Source organism: Danio rerio, chromosome 1, assembly GCF_052040795.2.
Source record: "Danio rerio strain M-AB ecotype USA chromosome 1, GRCz13ab, whole genome shotgun sequence".
Classification (NCBI taxonomy): Eukaryota; Metazoa; Chordata; class Actinopteri; order Cypriniformes; family Danionidae; genus Danio; species Danio rerio.
In genome coordinates this window covers 19,680,958-19,701,565 of record NC_141021.1, presented here as the reverse complement: position 1 = coordinate 19,701,565, position 20,608 = coordinate 19,680,958, and the positions used below count along the sequence as shown (strand labels likewise).

General features: G+C 35.7%; 1 protein-coding gene across 6 annotated transcripts in view; it reads left to right on the top strand.

Annotated features, from left to right (window-relative positions):
* The window catches only part of LOC147846784 (uncharacterized), a 228,672-nt gene that overhangs the window by 42,846 nt on the left and 165,218 nt on the right, over positions 1-20,608 (top strand). For 2 of the 6 annotated variants that reach the window (XM_087237064.1, XM_087237063.1), the window contains exon 5: positions 10,128-11,144. The exons of the other annotated variants lie outside the window; for them this stretch is intronic. In XM_087237064.1, coding sequence (XP_087093190.1) covers positions 10,128-10,151 — 24 coding nt within the window. In that variant the 3' untranslated portion in view covers positions 10,152-11,144. Of the gene's footprint in view, positions 1-10,127; positions 11,145-20,608 lie in introns of those variants that run through there. 6 annotated transcript variants of the gene reach the window in all.

Below are 20,608 nucleotides of genomic sequence, written 5' to 3'. Positions count from 1 at the left end.
TCTCTCAAGTTAACTTTGCTAAACTTTGTTCCTCTCAACTTAGTAAAATATAAAATCAGAACTATACGATAAAAACTGTATTACTTTTGGGTTCTTTTATGCAGTTATGTTAGTTTTTAAATCAGTATATCATTATGTCAGTCATGTAATTTCTAAAGTACAGATATGGATCTCATTTAGAGTTTTTATAAACAATTTTATTAACTGACACATACATATAAAAAATGTGTTAGTTTAGTTTGACAAAGGTTCCTGCATATCAATTAGAAGGCATTACCAGATGGATCAGTTGAACCTCATCCTATTTGTAGCAAACTACATATACCAAACATAATGTTTTATAACATTTTGAAACTGCCTTTTTTAGTCTTTTATCCAAATTGTGCTGTTTTCATGACTGTCACCTAAAACAAATGAGCTTCCAGACCTTTTTTGAACAGAGGGCGGACCAACAAACATCTATCTGTCACTATAGCAGCAGATTTAAAACAGGGCGAATGCTATCTGTGAGAAACTGAAAATGTTAAAAGAAGTAGCTCACAAGACATCAATAATGCCTCTTAGTTGCTGACAATATCTTCAGCAGGTACGGTGAAAACTCGGAAATGGCAGACAGCTGCTTCCTACTCAGGGCTGTTTATGCTAATAGGGCAGAGATCATCCTTAATGGGTGGGGCTTTACCCATCCTCTGACATGTACTAAGGGAGCATAATTAAGGTATTTCTTCAGACTGTTTTTAAGTGTGATTTTAAAAATAATAGAATTAATTAATTTTTGCTGTTAGAAGCTGGCTATATTCACACAATGTTGGCTCACAGATGTGTTCAAACCCTTTATAAAAGTGATTTTTGCATAATAGCTCATCTTTAATGCTGCAATGTAATGCTTTAAAATGGTGTCATTTCAAATGAATGTTATTAATTTTTTTCTTACAGTTTGAATCGTTTGACAATTAAACCACCCACAAACCACTGGCACTGACACTTTGTTGCCCTCTTGATCTGTTTTAGGCTTTTCAAGTTTGCAAATTCTTAGTCCAAAATTTTCTTTGCATCTTGGTGTGTCTGCAAAAAGAAGATATGCTTATATCAGTCAAAATGTAAATATGCAGGTTGTGCTTGTGGGATAGTTTGATGTGGTTTTGGAGGACACCCGGAAAGCCCAAATGCTCTACATGTTGCCCTTTCCAAGGATAAGATGCCCGAAGGGGAAGTCAGTCTTAAAGCTGAGGTGTGTGTGTGTATATATATATATATATGTGTGTGTGTGGTGATGTGTTAATGGCATATGGGCCAGCTGAACCTTACTGTATGTGGCATATGCTTCTCTTTCTGCTGCTATACTTTTTTTCTAATCCCATCTGCACCCTCACACCACACTAAAGAGGACAGTGTGAAGGTCGTCTAGCTTGTATGGGTGTATGTTTGCTTCTTAGAGGAAATATTATAAGCATAATTATATACATGATCTTATTTGGGCATGTGCCTTTTGTAAAGCTGCTTTTAAATGATAATTATTGTGAAAAGCGATTTGCAAATAAACTTGAATTAAATTGAATTAAACAGACATTATAAAACATGATCACAAAAAGTTACATTCAGTAAAAAAAGAAATAACAATGGTTTTGGGGTTTACTTTAAATTGACTGTAAACTGTTAATATTTCTTCTAAAGCTTTTGAACAATCTGAGAAACAAAATCTTAATGTATTGAAAGTGAAGAGAAAATAAATAAAACAATAATAACATAAAAGCAAATAAATTATTTAGGCTTTTAGTTAAATACATTTAGTGTCACGCAGAAAATCTGGGTATGCATTTGTGGTGATTAACTGTATTTAAACATTTAATTTAAGTAACATTTAATGTTTTCCCTCAAACAACTGATGTTTATACATCAAAATACTACATATACAGTGCATCCAGAAAGTACTGTATTCTTAGCGCTTCGCTTTTTTCACTTTTTTTATGTTACAGCCTTATTCCAAAATGCATTAAATTGAGATATTCCCTCAAAATTCGACCCACAATACACCATAATGACAATGTGAATTATTATTATTATTTTTTTATTGCTGCAATCTTATTAAAAATAAAAAACCTGAAAAATCACATGTACATAAGTATTCACAGCCTTTGCTCAATACTTTGTTGATGCACCTTTTGCAGCAATTACAGCCTCAATTCTTTTTGAATATGATGCCTCAAGCTTGGCACACCTGTCTTTGGGCATTTTTACCCATTTCTCTTTGCAGTACCTTTCAAGCTCTATCAGGTTGGATGGGGAGCAACGATGTATGGCCATTTTCAGATCTCTCCAGAGATGTTCAATAGGATTTAGGTCTGGGCTTTGACTGGACCACTTAAGGACATTCACAGAGTTGTTGTGAAGCACCTCCATTGATATGTTGGCTGTGTGCTATAGCTCTTTTTCCTGCTGAAAGATGAACCGTCGCCCCAGTCTGAGGTCACAAGCACTCTGAAGCAGGTTTTCATTCAGGAATCCTCTGTACATTGCTGCATTCATCCTTCCCTCTATCCTGACTAGTCTTCCAGTTCTGCTGCTGAAAAACATCCCCACAGCATGATGCTGCCACCACCATGCTTCACTGTCTGGTTTTCTCTAAACGTAACGCCTGGCATTCACTCGAAAGAGTTTAATTTTAGTCTCATCAGACCAGAAAATTTTGTTTCTTAAGGTCTGAGAGTCCTTCAGATGCCTTTTGGCAAATTCCAGGTGGTGAGTGGCTTCCGTCTGGCCACTCTACCATACAAGCTGGTTTGGTGGATTGCTGCACAGATGGTTGTCCTTCTGCAGGGTTCTCTCTCCACAGAAGAATGCTGGAGCTCAGATGGAGTGATCATCAGGTCATTGGTCACCTCCCTTACTAAGGCCCTTCTCCCCTGATCACTCAACTTAGATGGCCGGCCAGCTCTAGGAAGAGTTCTGGTGGTTCTAAACATCTTTCATTTAAGGATAATGGAGGCTACTGTGCTCATTGTATCTTTCAGAGCAGCAGAAATGTTTCTGTAACCTTCCTCAGCCTTGTGCCTCGACAATCCTGTATTGGAGGTCTACAGACAATTCCTTTGTCTTCATGCTTGGTTTGTGCTTTGACATGCACCGTCAACCCTAGGACCTTATATAGACGGGTGTATGCCTTTTCAAATCATGTCCAATCAACTGAATTTACCACAGGTGAACTTCAATTAAGCTGCTGAAACATCTCAAGAATGATCAGTGGAAACAGAATGTACCTGAACTCAATGTAGAGCTTTACAGCAAAGGCTGGGAATACTTCTGTTAATGTGATTTTTCATTTTAAATTTTTTTAAATAAATTAGCAACAATTCAAAAAAATTTTTTTTCACATTGTCATTATGGAAAATTGTGTGTAGAATTTTGAGTTAACTTGCATTAATTATGGTTATTCTTGAGGCATTTCTGTTATGAACTAAACAAAAAAAAACTTGACGGTTTGGGATGTTTATTTACAAGACAATGGCATTTCTGTGGCCTTATAATTTAAACATTAAAACTTTTTTGAAGAGAAGGGTATAGAAAATCTTACTGTTATATGTTATATGTAAATTACAAAAAACTAAATAAACAGAAAAAAACAAACAAGAACATCTTCAGTCTGTAAGCATGCATGAGTAATTGACAACCTTCATGTTTCTTTATAAATTGATTATTACCAACTACTGGCCTGTCAAGCATGAGAAGGCATGTCTTATCAGCATGAAGGGATTGTTTTGAGAAGGATGTCTGTTATGTTTTGTACCTCGCTTGTGCATAAGTGTGCCCTAAATTTGCTGTCCGCAATCTGTCCCCTGCTCATCCCAGCTCTCTTTGCTACGTTTTCATGGCCTTGGCTTTCTCCATCTGTCAGAGTTAGTGCTGTACATCCATAGACACATTCACAGACTCTCAGGTCTTCTGTCTGTGCTTTACCAGCTGTCCTTGGCTTAGTTTATATCCTCCATGGGTGGTGGATCTTTCAGCAGTATTGATCTAGAAACCTGGACCTGTCTTCTGCTAAGCCCCTCTAAAACCTTTTCCATATCTACAGTACTTTTTATCTGTGAAAAGCTCATATTTTGCTGCAATCAAATCCACTTAATTCCTCTGGGTGATTGCGCTTTCTGCTCATTTGTACACTATTTTGTGTTTGTTTGTTTGTTTGTGTGTGTGTGTGTGTGTGTGTGTGTCTCTGTGTGTGTGTCTGTGTGTCTGTGTCTGTGTGTGTGTGGCTTTTTTTTCTGTGTTGGAGGGCGATTCTGTGATTTCAAATCTCCCAGGTTTTCGCGCACAACTACTTGTTTCGTGGATACGTCATCGCGAAACACCTAATGACTCGTTATCAAGACGACTCGTTTGAAGCACTATGAGTCGACTCTCTTATGGATGAATCAACAGTTTTAAACACTATACACTTACAGATTTAAGCCTTAGCTGGATATTTCACTTCACTTTAGAGCTGTGTTACACACTACATTTAAGGGCATTTTCAGAGACCCATAATATGGGCTCTTTAAAGTAAAATTAACTTGTTGCTTTTAAGGCAATGGCTGTATTCACTTTTTAAAGTAAACTAACTAATTGTTTTTTTTACAGTGTACAAAGCATACAATAACTTTAAAGAACCCCTATTATGGGTTTTTGAAAACGAGCTTTCATGCAATGTGTAACAGCTCTTAGTGAATGAATATATCCAGCTGAGGTTTAAATCTGAAAGTAAAAACTTTAACTGAAAGTTTAAAACTATTGATTCCTTCACAAAATAGTCGACTTAGACTCGAATAAATGAATCAAGTTGGGTTCGGATCTTTTGTGCGTTGACGTTGATACGGTACATCACCAAATATGTGGTTCCAGATCCAGGAAACTGTGAATGCGCTTTCTATTCAGACTCTAGCGAAGCGATGGGGAATCACAGGACTAATTATGACGCGAAGATGACTATCACTGACAGATGGAGGTTTGGCTGCAGGGAATAAAGGGTTAAAGCTCATTTTCACAACAACACCACAGTAAAGCTTGCCGTGTGCTGTGTTTGTTCCTGTCATTTTTCTGATGATTGATACAATAACCTACGCTGCAACGCGAGCTTCACAGATCGTTTGCTACTAAAGGAAAGATCAGAAGAGACTATTATATTTGGGACTTCGTCAGTAACTGTTACAGTTCATATGGACATGTTTCTTCTTCCTCTGGATCATAACATTTAAGTGTAATTAAAATTGCTGCCTTATTTTGTGTAGTTTCCAAAATATTTGTTTAATTGTGTGTTATAAGTTGTAATGGCAAAAAGGTCGCTGGTATGAGCCTCAGATTGAAAAGTTGGCATTTGTCAGTGGCCTTGCATGTTCTCCCCGCGTTCGCGTGGGTTTTCCCCTGGTGCTCCGGTTTCCCCCACAAAGACATGCAGTATAGCTAAATTGTCCATGGTGTATGTGTGTGAATAAGTGTATGGCTGTTTCCCAGTGAAGGGTTGCAGCTGGAAGGGCATCCACTGTGTAAAACATATGTTGGATAAGTTAGCGGTTCATGCCGCTGTGGCGACCTCTGATAAGTAAAGGGACTAAGCTTAAAAGAAAATGAATGAATTAATAAAAGTTGTAATGGCCCCACACAGCTTGTCATGTAATATAGTTCAGTGTGTGTACTGTATCTCTCAGGTTGTATCTATATGGGGCTGTATACATATTGCGTCCAAAACCACTGAAAACGTGACCCGTGCTTCTTCCTTTACTAATTTAAATGCGTTTTTGAACTCACAATCCACTGCTGTTTGCCTTTGCTATGGCCACCATCAGCCGTTTCTACATATACACGACACAGTCAGTTTTTAAAATAGTTCAACTTTTGTCACTGCGAGGATTAATACTGAATGTGTGTCTTTACTACTTGGGGTCAGGGTTAAGTGTAGAGTAATATGCTGGTGTTTAACTGCATTGCTTTATTGCATTCTTGCATTGTGCACCCACATACTGCTCTCTTTGTGCTATTTAGCACTGTAGTTACACGTTACACATAAATGTGGTGGGCATTTCACTCCATCTCGTGCTGAACCCTTGTGCATTAAAACAATAAACATACATATATTTTTCACCCTGAAGATCATAATGTGTCCAGTTAAATTTTTGTTTTCTAAAAATATAGATTAATATACATTTTTTAAATTAATTACAGACTCATCAACAAACCTTTTACAGTGTAACAATTAATTTTTTTTATTTTTTTGCTAAAAACACCTGTCAGGCATATTTTGAACAATAATTCTTTAATGATATTTTAAAATACAGTACAGCCCCAAAATACTAAATAATTGCAGTTTAATATATATTGTTGGACTATGTTTGAAACGTTTTATGGAACTGAAATTTTAAATGAAAATGCAATTTAATTTTTTTGCAAAAAAATAAAAATAAAAGAAAAATTATGTTTGCAGTTAACATTAAAAACATATATTTGAAATAAACAAGATTAAGCCAGTAAATCTAGCCACTAAAGACACTAAATCAAATATTGTTGTGTTACTTTTGTCCTTGCTGATGGTCAAAAGTAACAATGTGCATTTTTTGTTTAAAGTGAAATTGTATTAGAGTTGTTCTACATTAGTACAAAATAACACATAATTATAATTAATTATGTGTTATAATAGTCATAGACCCCTCTTGTGAGTAAGTTAGTTTAGTTTAAACTTTATTGTCTGCTTTGCGTGGCACAGAAAGGAAATTTGTCTTTAACACTGGATTTAAGGCATCAATCGCAAATATACAACAATCACACAGGAACAATACTCATCAAGACAACAACACAAGTTAAAAATGTAAAAACAAAATTAGCCACATACATATTACTGCACATCATTCTTGACAACCACCCCATTCACTTCAACCAGTGATACGACTTAAGACAACAACTGGAATTGTGATAAATTACTTTTTATAAACATTCCTTCATGCTTTAAACCTGCGTCCTGATGGTAACATTTCAAAAGCTGAGTGAAGGCGATGTGTATTTTCTTTAAAAATCACAGTTGCTGTTTTTTTCATAGCAATTTTGATTTTTAAAGATTTTACCATAGCAAAAGTTTATTCCTGCTAAAAACATTAATCAAAACAAATCTCCTATTGTAAGCGTGTAGTTTCCAGAAGCACTCGTCAGAAAAATGACAGGAACAGCACAAGGCTGGGCTATAAAATAATAATGACTTTTCCCTCACACTTCCAATAATATCCAGCTGAGCACAGCGTCTTCATGACTTGACTCAACCAGGATCTGCTTCAGTGTTTGCGGGCATGGCCGCAGGTTTAAATTTTCCCGGAGTCTGCGCGGGCAACAAGTAGGCGGGGCTTAAGTTTCATATTGACGTTACGCCGAAACGGCTACAAACTCATTATCAAGACAATTTATTTAAAGCACTGTGAGTGGACTCTTTTATAAATGAATCAATAGTTTTAAACATGGTGCACTTTTAGATTTAAGCCTTAGCTGGATAATTTACATCACTTAGAACGTGTTACACACACTACATGAAAGGTCATTTTCAAAAACCCTCAATAGGGGCTCTTTAATTACAGACTCACCAACTAAAGTATTACAGTGTGACAATATTGCTGAAAACCCCTGTCAGGCATATTTAGAACAAGAGTTGTTTAATGACATTTCAAAACGAAGTACAGCCCCAAAATACTTTCCCAATCTTTACTTGACTTAATTCGCACTTCCTTATTAGACAGCATAAACCAAGTTTTTAATAATTAAAATCGTTAATGCATTATTTTGTCTGTTATAAAGGCACTTTTTTATTTGCATGTAATATGCTTTCCATGTAAATCATACATCTCTTATTTGGACTATTAAAGTAGTTCACACTTTAAACAAATAAATAAATTAGAAACACTTTTTTGCTCTAAATCGCACAAAAATTTGTCCGAAACCATTCTAACAAGTACTTAATCTATAATTTGAGAGAAAATTATGAAAGAATGAGACGTTTCTTTTTCCTGTTTGTTAACCCAGACTCCCGATCTTCGTCATCTGTGCATTACACAACCATTCGATCACAGTTTAGTTATGTATTTATAAATATGACCCCTAAAGCCTGATACATATCACATGAACACTTACAGTACAGTGTACGTGGTCAAGCATGAGAGTCCTGTGACCAGTCACCAACAGCAGATAATGGGAAAGGCTGTTACTGAATCGAACTCAAAAGATCAAGCTTACATCGGAAGATTAAGGGACTTGAAGAAAAACAAAAGAACAGAGGGAACGAGTGAAAGCAGGTCAAGAGAAATAATGAGTGACAGGTAGAGAAAATGAATAAGAAATGAAGCAGCGGAGGAGAAAAGCAAAAAGCTGGATAAGGATGAGTAGACCGTCAGGCTGTGTGTGCGTCTCAGAGATTGAGAGAAACTCTGCGTGAGCTACAGACAAAGAGCACCAGAGGCACAATCTAAGAATAAGACCTGACGTGTTGTCTACTGTTGGTAGGCTTCATTGCCTGCCTGACATATTTGGTACCGGACGAGAGGACATTCATATGATGTCAGCACACATCAAAACCAGCGGCACGCTCCAGTGTGCAACAATCTTTCGGTGACTGGTCCTCTATAGTCAGCTTGTAGGCTCAGACCTGAAAAAGCGTTTAGCGCTTGCTAATGCTGTGGACATGTGTCAGTTCACCAAACATGTTCATTGAGTGCCACTGAATTTTTCAATCTAGCACTGGCGATTTCACTTTTGGGGGATTAGTTGTGATGATAACTGAACTGAACGTCTACATTTTTAGAGTCTGTCTGAAAGAGTACCACTGATTTGAATGCATTTTAAACAAGAATAAATCCATTATGGATTACAAAAGCTGTTTATGTAACTGCTTCTGTGACATTATAACCACGAACAGCATTAGTACGTGTTTTTTTCACTAATTAGTCTTTATTTTCGTATGAAAAGTCTCACTTTGCATATGCAGTCTGTCAGAAATCTATTCCTACACATTTTCTGAAGAACATTCAGCTTAAAGTTGTGATGTTTTATTATTATTTATTATTATTATTTAAATGTTTAATATTATGTCATTTGCAGGGCTTGACATTAACATCTGCCAGCCTGCCAAATGCGGGTAGATTTCAGCTGTGGTGGGTTAGACAGACACCCCCACGAGACACTTCGGCTGGTTGAAAATATTTAAAGTTGCCAGAACTGCCTCGTCCCTTAAGATTGGAATAGTTGGAAGAGTGTTTGTCAATATGCGCACAAATGTGATCTTAGAACTGAGAAGCAGGATGATTGATAACTGTTCGTGTGAGCAAAAGAAAGCAGGTGAATATCAAATGAGAGGATGATCAGGCGCATAGTGAGGCACAGCTAATGTGAAGCGGGCAAGTACTTAAAAGCTCCTGTTTTCCTTGTGCAAAAAAAAAACGCAAATGGAAACGCAAATTGTGTGATCGTTCCTCTTTGAAATAGATTACCATTCTTTCAACAGATTATTATTGGGCCTAATGTTAACCTTGTGCACATGATCATCCTTTCACTTGCAGTTATTTTTGTTAATATGGTTTAATTATCATCTTTACAATAACATTGTTTTAATAAGAGATTAACTTTTTTATTTATCTATAGTTACCTGATGATCTGGGACCTATAGCCTGGACAAGCTACTGTGTATAGTTTTAGATAAATGAGAATATTTTTTTAAATGTCAATTGTTTTTCAAGAACATTTTTGTTGAATAAAAAGTGTATGTATTCTTAGTGTTGAACCCTAAAAAATCATGGGATATACAAAAAAAAGTCAAGGAGGCATGTGGACATAACACATGATTGAAATCAAGTGATTTTAGCATGCCAAAGTCAAATTTATGCAGATAAAATATATCTTCCCAAGATATATAGTAATATATGGTAATGTTGGAAAGCTAGTAATGTTGGAAAACTGCTAGCCACAGTGGCTGGGGATCCAAAAAGTTAGTCAAGCTCTGGTAATGTGTAATATTATAATAATGTTGGTATGTTTTAGTAATATCTGTAATCGATTGTGCTCCAAAACAGTGACAAAATTATCATTTAGAAGATATGAAACTAAACAATAAACTTTTGTCACTTCAGTTTGTCACTTCTAGATCAACATAAGGTGTTGGATGGTGGAGGGGTGTCGCGAACGAAGGACGAAAAGTGGACAGCGGGGGGTTGTCATCGACGAAAGTGAAGAGGGTTGGTGAGTCGCGGAAGAGATTGAAAGTGAACAGCAGAAGGGTGAAGGGTAGTTGAGGAGGGGATCGCTAAAATCAGTTGGTTCTGGATCTGGCGTGTTCCGGCACAAATTAAGCCCTGGCTAAAACACTGGTTATCTCACAAGCTGCTGCACACACTCAAATGTACAGTACATCTCGACATGAATGTGTTCCTTCATATCATTGTAATGTAGTCAAATGTGTAAATAAAGCTGTTTTTAGCTGTGGTTAGCGCTTCTGACTTCAAATAGTAATGTTATTTGGGCAGCCTCCCGGACAAAAGCAGGTACATGAATGCTAAATTTTAAGACAAAAGTGAAAACATCAACTCCCTTTATGTTTACAAATACAAGTGTGGCCGTTTAGAGGTCATTTCTGGTTATATAGAATTTACCAGTGTTTTAGAATGGATATGTGAATGGTCTTTTCCAGAAAAATTCTGGAACATTCTTGCCTGTGTTGAACAGCACATATTTGAATACACCGGTAAAGTAATTCCGGAGGTTTAATCAATTCGAATAGCCCCTTTCACAAATATAGACCTTTCTGAAAAAATATTGCCAATTTTCCAGAAAGGTCTGTATGTGTGAACAGGCCCTTTTTGAAAATACAGGTAAATTTGTCCCGGCAATTTTTCTGGCAAGGGAAGTTGTAACATTATTGGTAATTTGCCAGAATGCTGCACTGTGTGAACGCAGAAGGAAAATTGCTGTAAAGAAAGTATCCCTATGTTTTCATTGTAGTTGTTCACAATACTTATTTATCCACAGAGTTTGTAATGTCGACAAATGTGTAAACATTTAGCCGCGGTTAGTTCTTTTGCCTTTGGATCTGGGACATAGCAGCTGCATGAATGCTAAAGCTTTAAATAAAAGTGAAACCATCAACAAAAGCCCGACATCTTCTATGTTTACAAATACAAGCACGGCCAATTTTCTGGTTAATGATGTCAGAATTTACTGGTATTTTGGAAATGATGTGTGAACGGTCTTTTTTGGAAAAATTCCGGAACATCCTTGCCTGTGTAAACTGTACTTTTTTTTAAAAATACCGGTAAAAATGTCTCGGAAATTTTCTTGATATTCCGATATCCCTGTTTGAAAGGGGCTATTGAGGGATGAGCAAATCAAACTTAAATTATGACATTATGAATAAAATTGCACATTTAGTCACTAAATCAGGACATGTCACATTGCCCTAAGGTTGTGCTGGCGTTTTGGTTAACTAAATTACTAGTAGATGAGGGAAGCTCATTTTCATTCACACCTGTTGTTTTTTTCTGTCGCTTTTCTCCACTTTTGACCCCATTGTTGACTTATTTGATGGAAAGATCTTGGGGTGGATGTATGTGTGGGCTTTTTCTGATGTTCCAGTCTAATATTGAGAAAAAATCTTAAGTAATTTACATATGAATGCAAAAGAAGACAACTGAAAAGAGCAGCGGACATGAGCTGTCATTTACGCTTTAATAACTGCAAAACTACACTGAGGGTTTGTGGTCTTGTGTTAGCAATTGCGTCCTTATGTTCAGGAGTAAAAGCACTTTATCTTTAAACAACTTTATGAGTTACATCTAACACTGAACAAAACTAGAGAGCACCTTTAGATTCAATCCCATTAATTTCTCTTAATCATTCACTTTATGGTATATTCCTTTAAAAGTGGATATGTTATTGTGTTTCTAAGTCTGTTTGCAACTGTATTGACCTCATTTTATAGCAGGTGTAACAGGGCCTAAGAAACTTTTCAATCGCAAATCAGCTTGCATTTATTAGATTATAAGTAGAATGTCTGCTATTAACACTTTAGTTCTGAGGTCTGTATGCTTTGAATGTCTCTCAATAGACATTAGGCTATCTTTAAATAACTTTGTAATCTAAAATATTTATTTATTTAATATATATTGATATAGACAAGCAGGGAATGTTTAGGGAAGTGCAGCATGTCTCTTTTACTCAGTGAAAAATGTGTCTTGCAATGTAAAATGAGAATATATTTAATTTAATGTATACTGTAGAAACGATATGGTGTAAACAAGAAATTATAGGACAGAAATGTGATCTAAGAATGTCTCATGAAGGCAACATGAACGTGAATGTCATGGCATGAATGCTGTGTGTCATTGAGAACATGCATGATTTGATTAAAAGGTGTTACTTGACTTTGTGGTTGTAGAGGGGTGCTTTTATTAGGCAGGTTAATGGAACTGTTTAGAGTATTATCAGAAGTGACTTTAAAGTGCCCCTAATATTCTATTTTAAGGGTTTCTAATTGTGATTTATAGGTCTCGTTCACCAGGCTAAAATCTGTTCAGGCTAACCTGTCCTTTCTGTGAGCCTACTTTGTCAAATGGTCAGTCAGCTGTAATTGGATTTACATATACAGCATATAAAATGGACTTTACCATTACCATTACAACTTTTGAATTTCTATTTTGGATCGGTTTCCTCAATCCTGAGTGGTTAAATTCTGATTGACATTTCTGATGCCATTGGTTTTACCATTTAAAGACTTAATCAAAAAATCAAAACAAAACATGATCAAATGCATGACTGCTTTATCAATTAAGTACAATTTTATGCACTAGTTTGCTTTGTTAACTCTGTAGGTTACATCGAAGGTATAACTACAATGACTGATATTACAACTCTGCACTTTTGGCTAAATGTCAGATGTATATGCAAACAAAATGGGAAATGCGTTAGAAAAATATCAAGTTTGCATCTTACTGGTTGAACATTACAGGGCTTTTGTGAGAGGTACTGTATGTTGCCTTTTTAAAATTGCAATTATTATTGGCTTGCCTTGACCCCTTTTAGGCCCACACGGAATCTGCATGATTTCTGCACATTTTTAGCCCATCATTGAGTCTATGTATTTAGTTGTGTCTGTACATTTATATTTATTTAGTTCTTAGTTTCAGTAATATTACTTACAGGCTGCACGATGGTGCAGTGGGTAGCATGTTTTCCTCTTAGCAAGAAGGTTGCTGGTTTGAGCCTTGGCTGGGTCAGTTAGCGATTCTGTGTGGAGTTTGCATCTTCTCCCCGTGTTGGCGTGGGTTTTCTCCGGGTGGTCCGGTTTCCCCCGCAAGTCCAAAGACATGTGGTATAGGTCAATTGGTTAAGCTAACTTGCCCATAGTGTATTTGTGTTTGATTGGATGTGTATTGATGTTTCCCAGTGATGGGTTGCAGCTGGAAGGTCATCCGCTGCATAAAATGCTGGATAAGTTGTCAGTTCATTCCGCTGTTGCGACCCCAGATTAATAAAGAGACTAAGCGGAAAAGAAAATTAATGAATGAATGAATATTACTTACGGTAAGGCTCTGCGATTAATCGGAATGGAATTGCTATTGCGATTTGAAACGTTGGAATTAGCTAATCGCAAGAGGCTGCGATATGAAATATATATGTATTATGTAATTTCCCTCACCCAGAGCAAATGCGTGACTGCCGTCTGTGTGTGACAGTCTTACTGGCCAATTGAGCACACTTTCGTTCTGCCCAATTAGAATTGTGCCACCGAACTATGCGGAATGCCCACTGTAAAATTAACAAATAGAAAAGTGCCAACAAGTGGATAGCAAAAAATGTCTGCAGATTCTGTCCGATCCTACTTATAAGTTAAGAAAACAGTAAGCGAATATATTCCCATAAAGATTTAATCTACTGAATGTAGAAGGCAATGCTTTTTACTACAAAATTATGTGAAAAATCATTCTGCACACCAATTCACATTAAACAATATATTTACTTATACTGAACGTTTTTGTGACACTTTTTTTCAATAAAAAGGCCTGTATTCAATGTTATCAATTTTGAGAGAAGAAACATTAGTGTGGAATGTGACTGAAGTAGATTAGCAGGTTTGGTTAAGTGTAGTAGATAAGAACATGGAGTAGAAAATAAAAGATTATTTAAATAAAAACTGGTTCATTCCGCTGTGACGACCCCTGATAAATAAGAGACTAAGCCGAAGGAAAATGAATGAATGAAAAATGTTTTTTTTTTTGGCTTTGTACTGTACTGATATGAATTATTAGCCCCTTGGTGTCCCCCCCCCAATTTCTGTTTAACGGAGAGATTTTTTTCAACGCATTTCTAAGTTCTTTTTGGCTAGGCCACCATTAATGTTTAATAATTAAGATGATCTAATGTCTATATACATTTTGAATAAAACAATTTATGTTTTTATTTTTACAATTCAAGTTTTACAGCGTTCAGTTGAACTGAAATCCCTGTGTTCTCAGAAATCTGTGCGGATACCACATGATTCCTCAATGTCTTATTACTGTACTGAGTCTAATATGTGGCTACAACTGGCAGCAACGTATACAATAATGAAAGCTCCCTAGAAGTACAACTTTAAGTGAGGGAATGAAAAGAAGAGCGGTAGGAGGAAGGGAAAGCCAGGACAGCTCAGTTCCTTTGGGTCTCAGCAGCTTGTCGCCCATAGTAAAGAAGTCAGTCAGGGTTTCTCGCTCTGAGTCCCGTGGGTACTGACGCTAATATGAAGTGTCCGTGTTAGCGACAGCTTTGGGAGAGAGATGGTGGAGCGCGGAGGCTTTGAAGCCCTTCTCTGTTTAAAACCCTTCTTGCTCACAGAGTCCTCATTGCCTGAAAACGTGCATGCTGTTTTTAGAAAGTGCCCTAACTCCTCTGCTAAGCTGTCTGCTCTGGGTGGTGGCTTTGTTGGGTAAAAATAGATATGTTCATGTGGAGTCCTCTAAATATTTGATGCAGTGTAATTTGTTTGTGAGGACCAAGCAACAAGTCAAATAGCAGGCAATGAAACAATATGAAGGGTCTGTTGCTAAAAATACACGCCGCCTGTGCTCTCAAGGCTTAGCTTAAGCCACTGTTGATTGGAAGATGTTGTTTGAGTTGTGACTGTCCTAGAAGTTCACAATTATGAGGGTATAACCCATAAGCAAAATCACTTTCAATCTTTAAAGAAATAGTCCATAGTCCGTCTGTCTGTCTCTATTAGACAGTCTGTCTCTCTGTCCATCTCTTTGTCAGTACGCCTGTCTTCGTGTCTCAGTCAGTTAGTCAGTCAGTCAGTCAGTCTATCTGTCTGTCTGTCTGTCTGTCTCAATCAGCTTGTCTGTCTCTCTTACTCAGTAAGTTTCTCTGTCTGTCTGTCTGTCTGTCTCAATCAGATTGTCTCTCTCTCTCTCTCTCTCTCTCTCTCTCTCTCTCTTTCTCTGTCTTAGCCAGTTAGTAGGTTTCTCTGTCTGTCTGTCTATCTGTCTGTCTGTCTGTCTGTCTGTCTGTCTGTCTGTCTGTCTGTCTGTCTGTCCGTCTCAATCAGCTTGTCTGTCTCTCTTTGTCTGTCTTAGTCAGTAAGTTTCTCTGTCTGTCTGTCTGTCTGTCTGTCTGTCTGTCTGTCTGTCTCAGTGAGTCAGTAAGTCTTTCTGTCTTATTCTATCAGTCTGTTCAGCCAGCCAGCCAGCCAGTCTGTCTGTCGGTGTCAGTCAGTCTCATTCAGTTTGTCTGTCTGTCTGTCTGTCTGAACCATCACTTGAACCATGCAGTGTAAATGCAGCCTTTGACAATGTGTCTCAGTCTGTCTTGCGTCTTTCTAAAAGATATTTAATTCTTCAAAATGCTTGTCCTATACCTCTTTGTTTGCAGATGAATTTCCTCTGTAACCTTGTTAATTTTTTGTTTATTTGTTGTTTGGTTATCACATTAGTTTACTTAAGCATAAACAGCAAAACAAGCAAAAACATTTTTTTTAAAAAAAATTATAGTCAGTATACAACTGTGAAAACAGAAAATCTTTCATTATGGAAATATACTGTACTTGTGATATAGCCAGTAATAGGTACAGCAGGTGTATGGGATGGTGCCAGCTCTAAATTTAACCGGCTCTTCTCACTAAACATTATTTTGGTCCTAACTGGTCATTTTATTTCGTTTTATTTTTTTAAAGTGCCCAATATGTGCTGGGCTGGATAAACCATATGGGCATTTGAAAACAAGCCCAGGGGCATGACGTCTGAGAGAGGGCACCACAGCATTCAGGAGGGCACCATGCCAAAGCTATAACCCCCTCTCTGACTGCTCCATTCTGCTGTTGCTGGCAGTCTGCACGTGAGTCTTCTCACATGTCAAAGACTAAAAGAATGAATGAACAACAACAACAACAACAATAATAATAATAATAATAATAATAATAATAATTAAACAGATAAACAAATAAAAAAATAAAAAGGTAGTCCAGTCAAATGAAGTGCAAGTAGTAAATGAATATGTCTGTAAACATGTTTCTCACTTGATTTAGTTTAACTTAAAATACTAAAATAACTAACACTAATTAATCATAATATGTGCAGACTTTGATATATTTTTTGAAAACCTAATAAAATAAAGTGCATGCTGAGAACAAACTAAATTTAAATCTAATTTGGAATCTGTTTTTTTGAAAATTCTTTATCAGTGATGTTATAATTGTGCTAATTAAACTAACTAACTTAATATACCTTTATAATAATTGTATAATTATCACAAAAAAAAAAAAAAACTTTAAATAGCCAAAAGTAAACTGGAGGCAAATGCAGAAATTGTATTAAAGTAAAAGTGAAGTACAAATCAAACTAACTAACTTAATGAGCAGCAAATCAACAAGATACCCATGCATGAAACAGTATCTGACAATGAACTTAACAAAGGCTGTATAAATGACTTTATTACTTACAGTGCACTCTGAAAAACTCATTAGGACAAACACGGTCTTTAATGTGTTAATATTGTGCATTGTGTCAAAGTTGATTTTTGAATAATTTAACATTTTTCTGATTGATCAGCTAGTTTTCCTTCTATCATGTTCTTTTAGTAGGATTTCCTTAATTTCCTAATAAACAATAAATATTACATTTCATTTCTTAATGAATAGCCTCATTATTTATTTATTCATTTATATGATTTATACATGATATTAGCCTTTGTTAGTGATTTTATGTTAATTTAGAATAGAATATGTAATGTTCTCAGTACTATTTTTACAGGAAACATAGGCCCTATATGTGCCATTTACATATTTCAAATAATATGGAAAATTATCAAACAATAATATTGTTTTTTTTAAATGCATGTGCGTGTAAAACAATATAATTTGCACAAATAAATTATGTTTTTTTTTTCTCTAAAGACATTGTTACCACCCAGTTTAAAGCATCATTATAGGTGTTTTACGTTATAAACATGGTTCAAACGATGGAACTGCGACAGAGAAACTACGGTTTTGGGAAACTCATCATTACATCATTCTTTTCCCAAACAATGCATCATACTATGATAGTTCAGCCGTAGGTTATGTCATTGTTTGTTTATTTTCCAGCCTGACCAGCTAAGACCAGGCTGGAAATGGCTGGAAACCAGCCTGGAAATGGCCAAAACCCCTCTAAAACCAGTCTGGCCAACCAGCTAAAATTAGCTAACCAGCTTTGGTTGGTTTAAGCTGTTTTTTTTCAGAAGGAAACCTGATCCTTGTGTCAAATAAGAGAGCCATACAAAATGTGCAGAGTGGGGTAGCCCAAGGATTGGAAATTGAGAACCACTGTTTTATACAGAAAGAAGATCGGCTGTCTTTACATGCACCTTTTCAGTGGTGTAATGCAAATCAGTTACTTTAAATATGAGCAGTGATGCTTAAATTATGTACCATAATATGCATTAAAATAAGTCTAGACTAGAACTATGTAGTTTTTTTATGAATGTGGAATGCAGCTGCTCCAATTTTATTGTTTTTTTAAATAAGAATGTGATTCCACAAATAATTTGTTCATTAAAAAAGAAGAAAAGAAAGTAATAATGCACTGAAATACCAGCATTATACTTAAAAAAGACATTTGTAGCCTAAGTATATATTTATAGTAAATATATACTTTTTCTGACTTTCTGTATTAACAATAAATATGCAAATAGGAAGGCACGATAAAAAAAAGCTATTATTTCACAATTTGAATTTCAAAGAAAAATGCTAAACAATAAATAACACGGAGCTTGTAGCACCATAATGTGAAACTTTAGTTGTAAATTTGAAGATGTATTAATATTGTGCTCGTTCATTTTAAATTGTATTTTGGTTGCATCTGAGATATGCGCCACACCATAATATCATCTTAGCAGTTAAAAGTAAATACACTTCATTCTAGACCTGCATTCGATGCATGGACAGAGCAAAATAATAATGCAAGTGTTAAGTTGCTTGTTTACATTTAAGTTGGATTAAAAGTTTTTAACTAAATCCAAACTAAATTTAAGTCAAAGTCAGCGTTATTGTCAATTCAACCTCATGTACAGTACAGGACATACAGTGAATCGAGTAATTGCATTACTCAGACGCTATGTGCCTAACATATAATATTAATACAAAAAGTTAAATTTAAAAAATAAATTACGATAAATACAATTACACATGAAATATAATCTAATAATATAAGTAAATGCATGTGTGCCGAAGTCCAAAGGTGTGTGGGGAGGGAGAGGGGAAATTAAACCTTTTTTCCAACTGAACTGTGATTAACTAACTGAAACACAAAAGTGAAAAAAAGAGGTTAATCTGTCAATCTGTCAATCTGTCAATCTGTCTATCTATCTATCTATCTATCTATCTATCTATCTATCTATCTATCTATCTATCTATCTATCTATCTATCTATCTATCTATCTATCTATCTATCTATCTATCGAAAAAATCTGAATTTAATTATTTACGGTATTCATATAAAAATGAAAATATATCTGTAATGTGGCCCTCCATAGTGGAGGAGGATGTCCCATATTCCAGTGTTCTTATTCAAAATTAGAATGTGATCATTAATATGTCTATACGCATTAATACATGCTTTAAAGGTACCAATAAAAAGCCAACATGCAAGCTAGGAATCGGTCCTCGTATTAAGCATGTTGCATTATTGCTTCTTTAATCTTTAATAGGATGCTGTATAATTGTGAGCTGTAATGCACTCTAAAATAGGTGTAATCGGTCTCAGTTTTGGAAAGTGTTCATAAGGCCAATAACCATATATAGATATATTTATATATACAGGGTAATTAGAATAACTAATCAGCAGAAATCACAAGGCCTTAATTATTTAATTGCACTACCCTGGATTCAGATAGATTACGCACAGCTTCTGTTTTCACTATCTACAGCTTTTGCTCTTTGATGAGAAACTACAAAAGCACCATTAACGCTTATCGATGAAATCGTTGAGTCTGGACGGGAGATATTTTATATCACTTTTTTTTTTTAAACAAAGCAATGTTTTTTTTTACGCAAAAATAAAAACCGCAATGTGTGCGCCAGTTTAATCTCATGAATGTTTTAATGAGGTAGATATTAAAAACATGCTCATTCATCGGCTCTCTGATTTCGGAGCAGAGCGAGGCTGGTCTATTTTTAGCTGTCTGTTGCTGGATTGTGCAGCACGTGAGCCTCCACCCCCCCAAAGCCATAGATAACAAGGTGGAAAATAGGGAATGTCACCAGTGACAGGGCCATGTTTCCGATGATTGTATGGATGCTTTTAAAAATATCTCTGTGCTAAGACACAGCAATTACAAAAGCTCCACACTTTCTCATCTCACATGGGATTAACTGTTACATTTATAGACCTGTAAGGAGTCGAAATCTTAGAAAAGGTGGGGAATATATTTTCTTCTTCAGTCTGCTGAAAAAAAATGTCTATGTTAGGAACAAACGTATAAAGCAGGCTGATGTACAGAGCTAACATCAGGATGCCAATCATTATATTTAGATTTTTGTGTTTCTCTGGATGATTTTACATACAGTTGAAGTCAGAATTATGAACCCTCCTGAATTATTATCCCTCTGTTTTTTCCCCGATTTCTATTTAACGTAGAGATTTTTTCAACACATTTCTAAACATAATAGATTTATTAACTCATTTCTAATAACTGATTATTTTATCTTTGCCATGATGACAGTAAATAATATTTAACTAGATATTTTGCAAGACACTTCTATACAGCTTAAAGTGACATTTAAAGCATTAACTAGGCTAATTAGGTTAATTAGGCAGGTTAGGGTAATTAGGCAAGTTATTGTATATCAATGATTTGTTCTTTAGATATTCTAGCCAAAATGAAACAAATAAGACTTTCTCCAGAAGAAAAAAAATATTACCAGACATACTGTGAAAATGTCCTTGATCTAATAAACATCATTTGGGAAATATAAAAAAAAGAAACAAAAATTCGAAGGTGGCCTAATAATTCTGACCAACTGTATATAGCACATGCTTTTCAAACCAGCAGTATTTAGCACACACTCAAAGACTGACTTGCTCTTTGTTAATTAAATTGAGCGTAAACATCACAA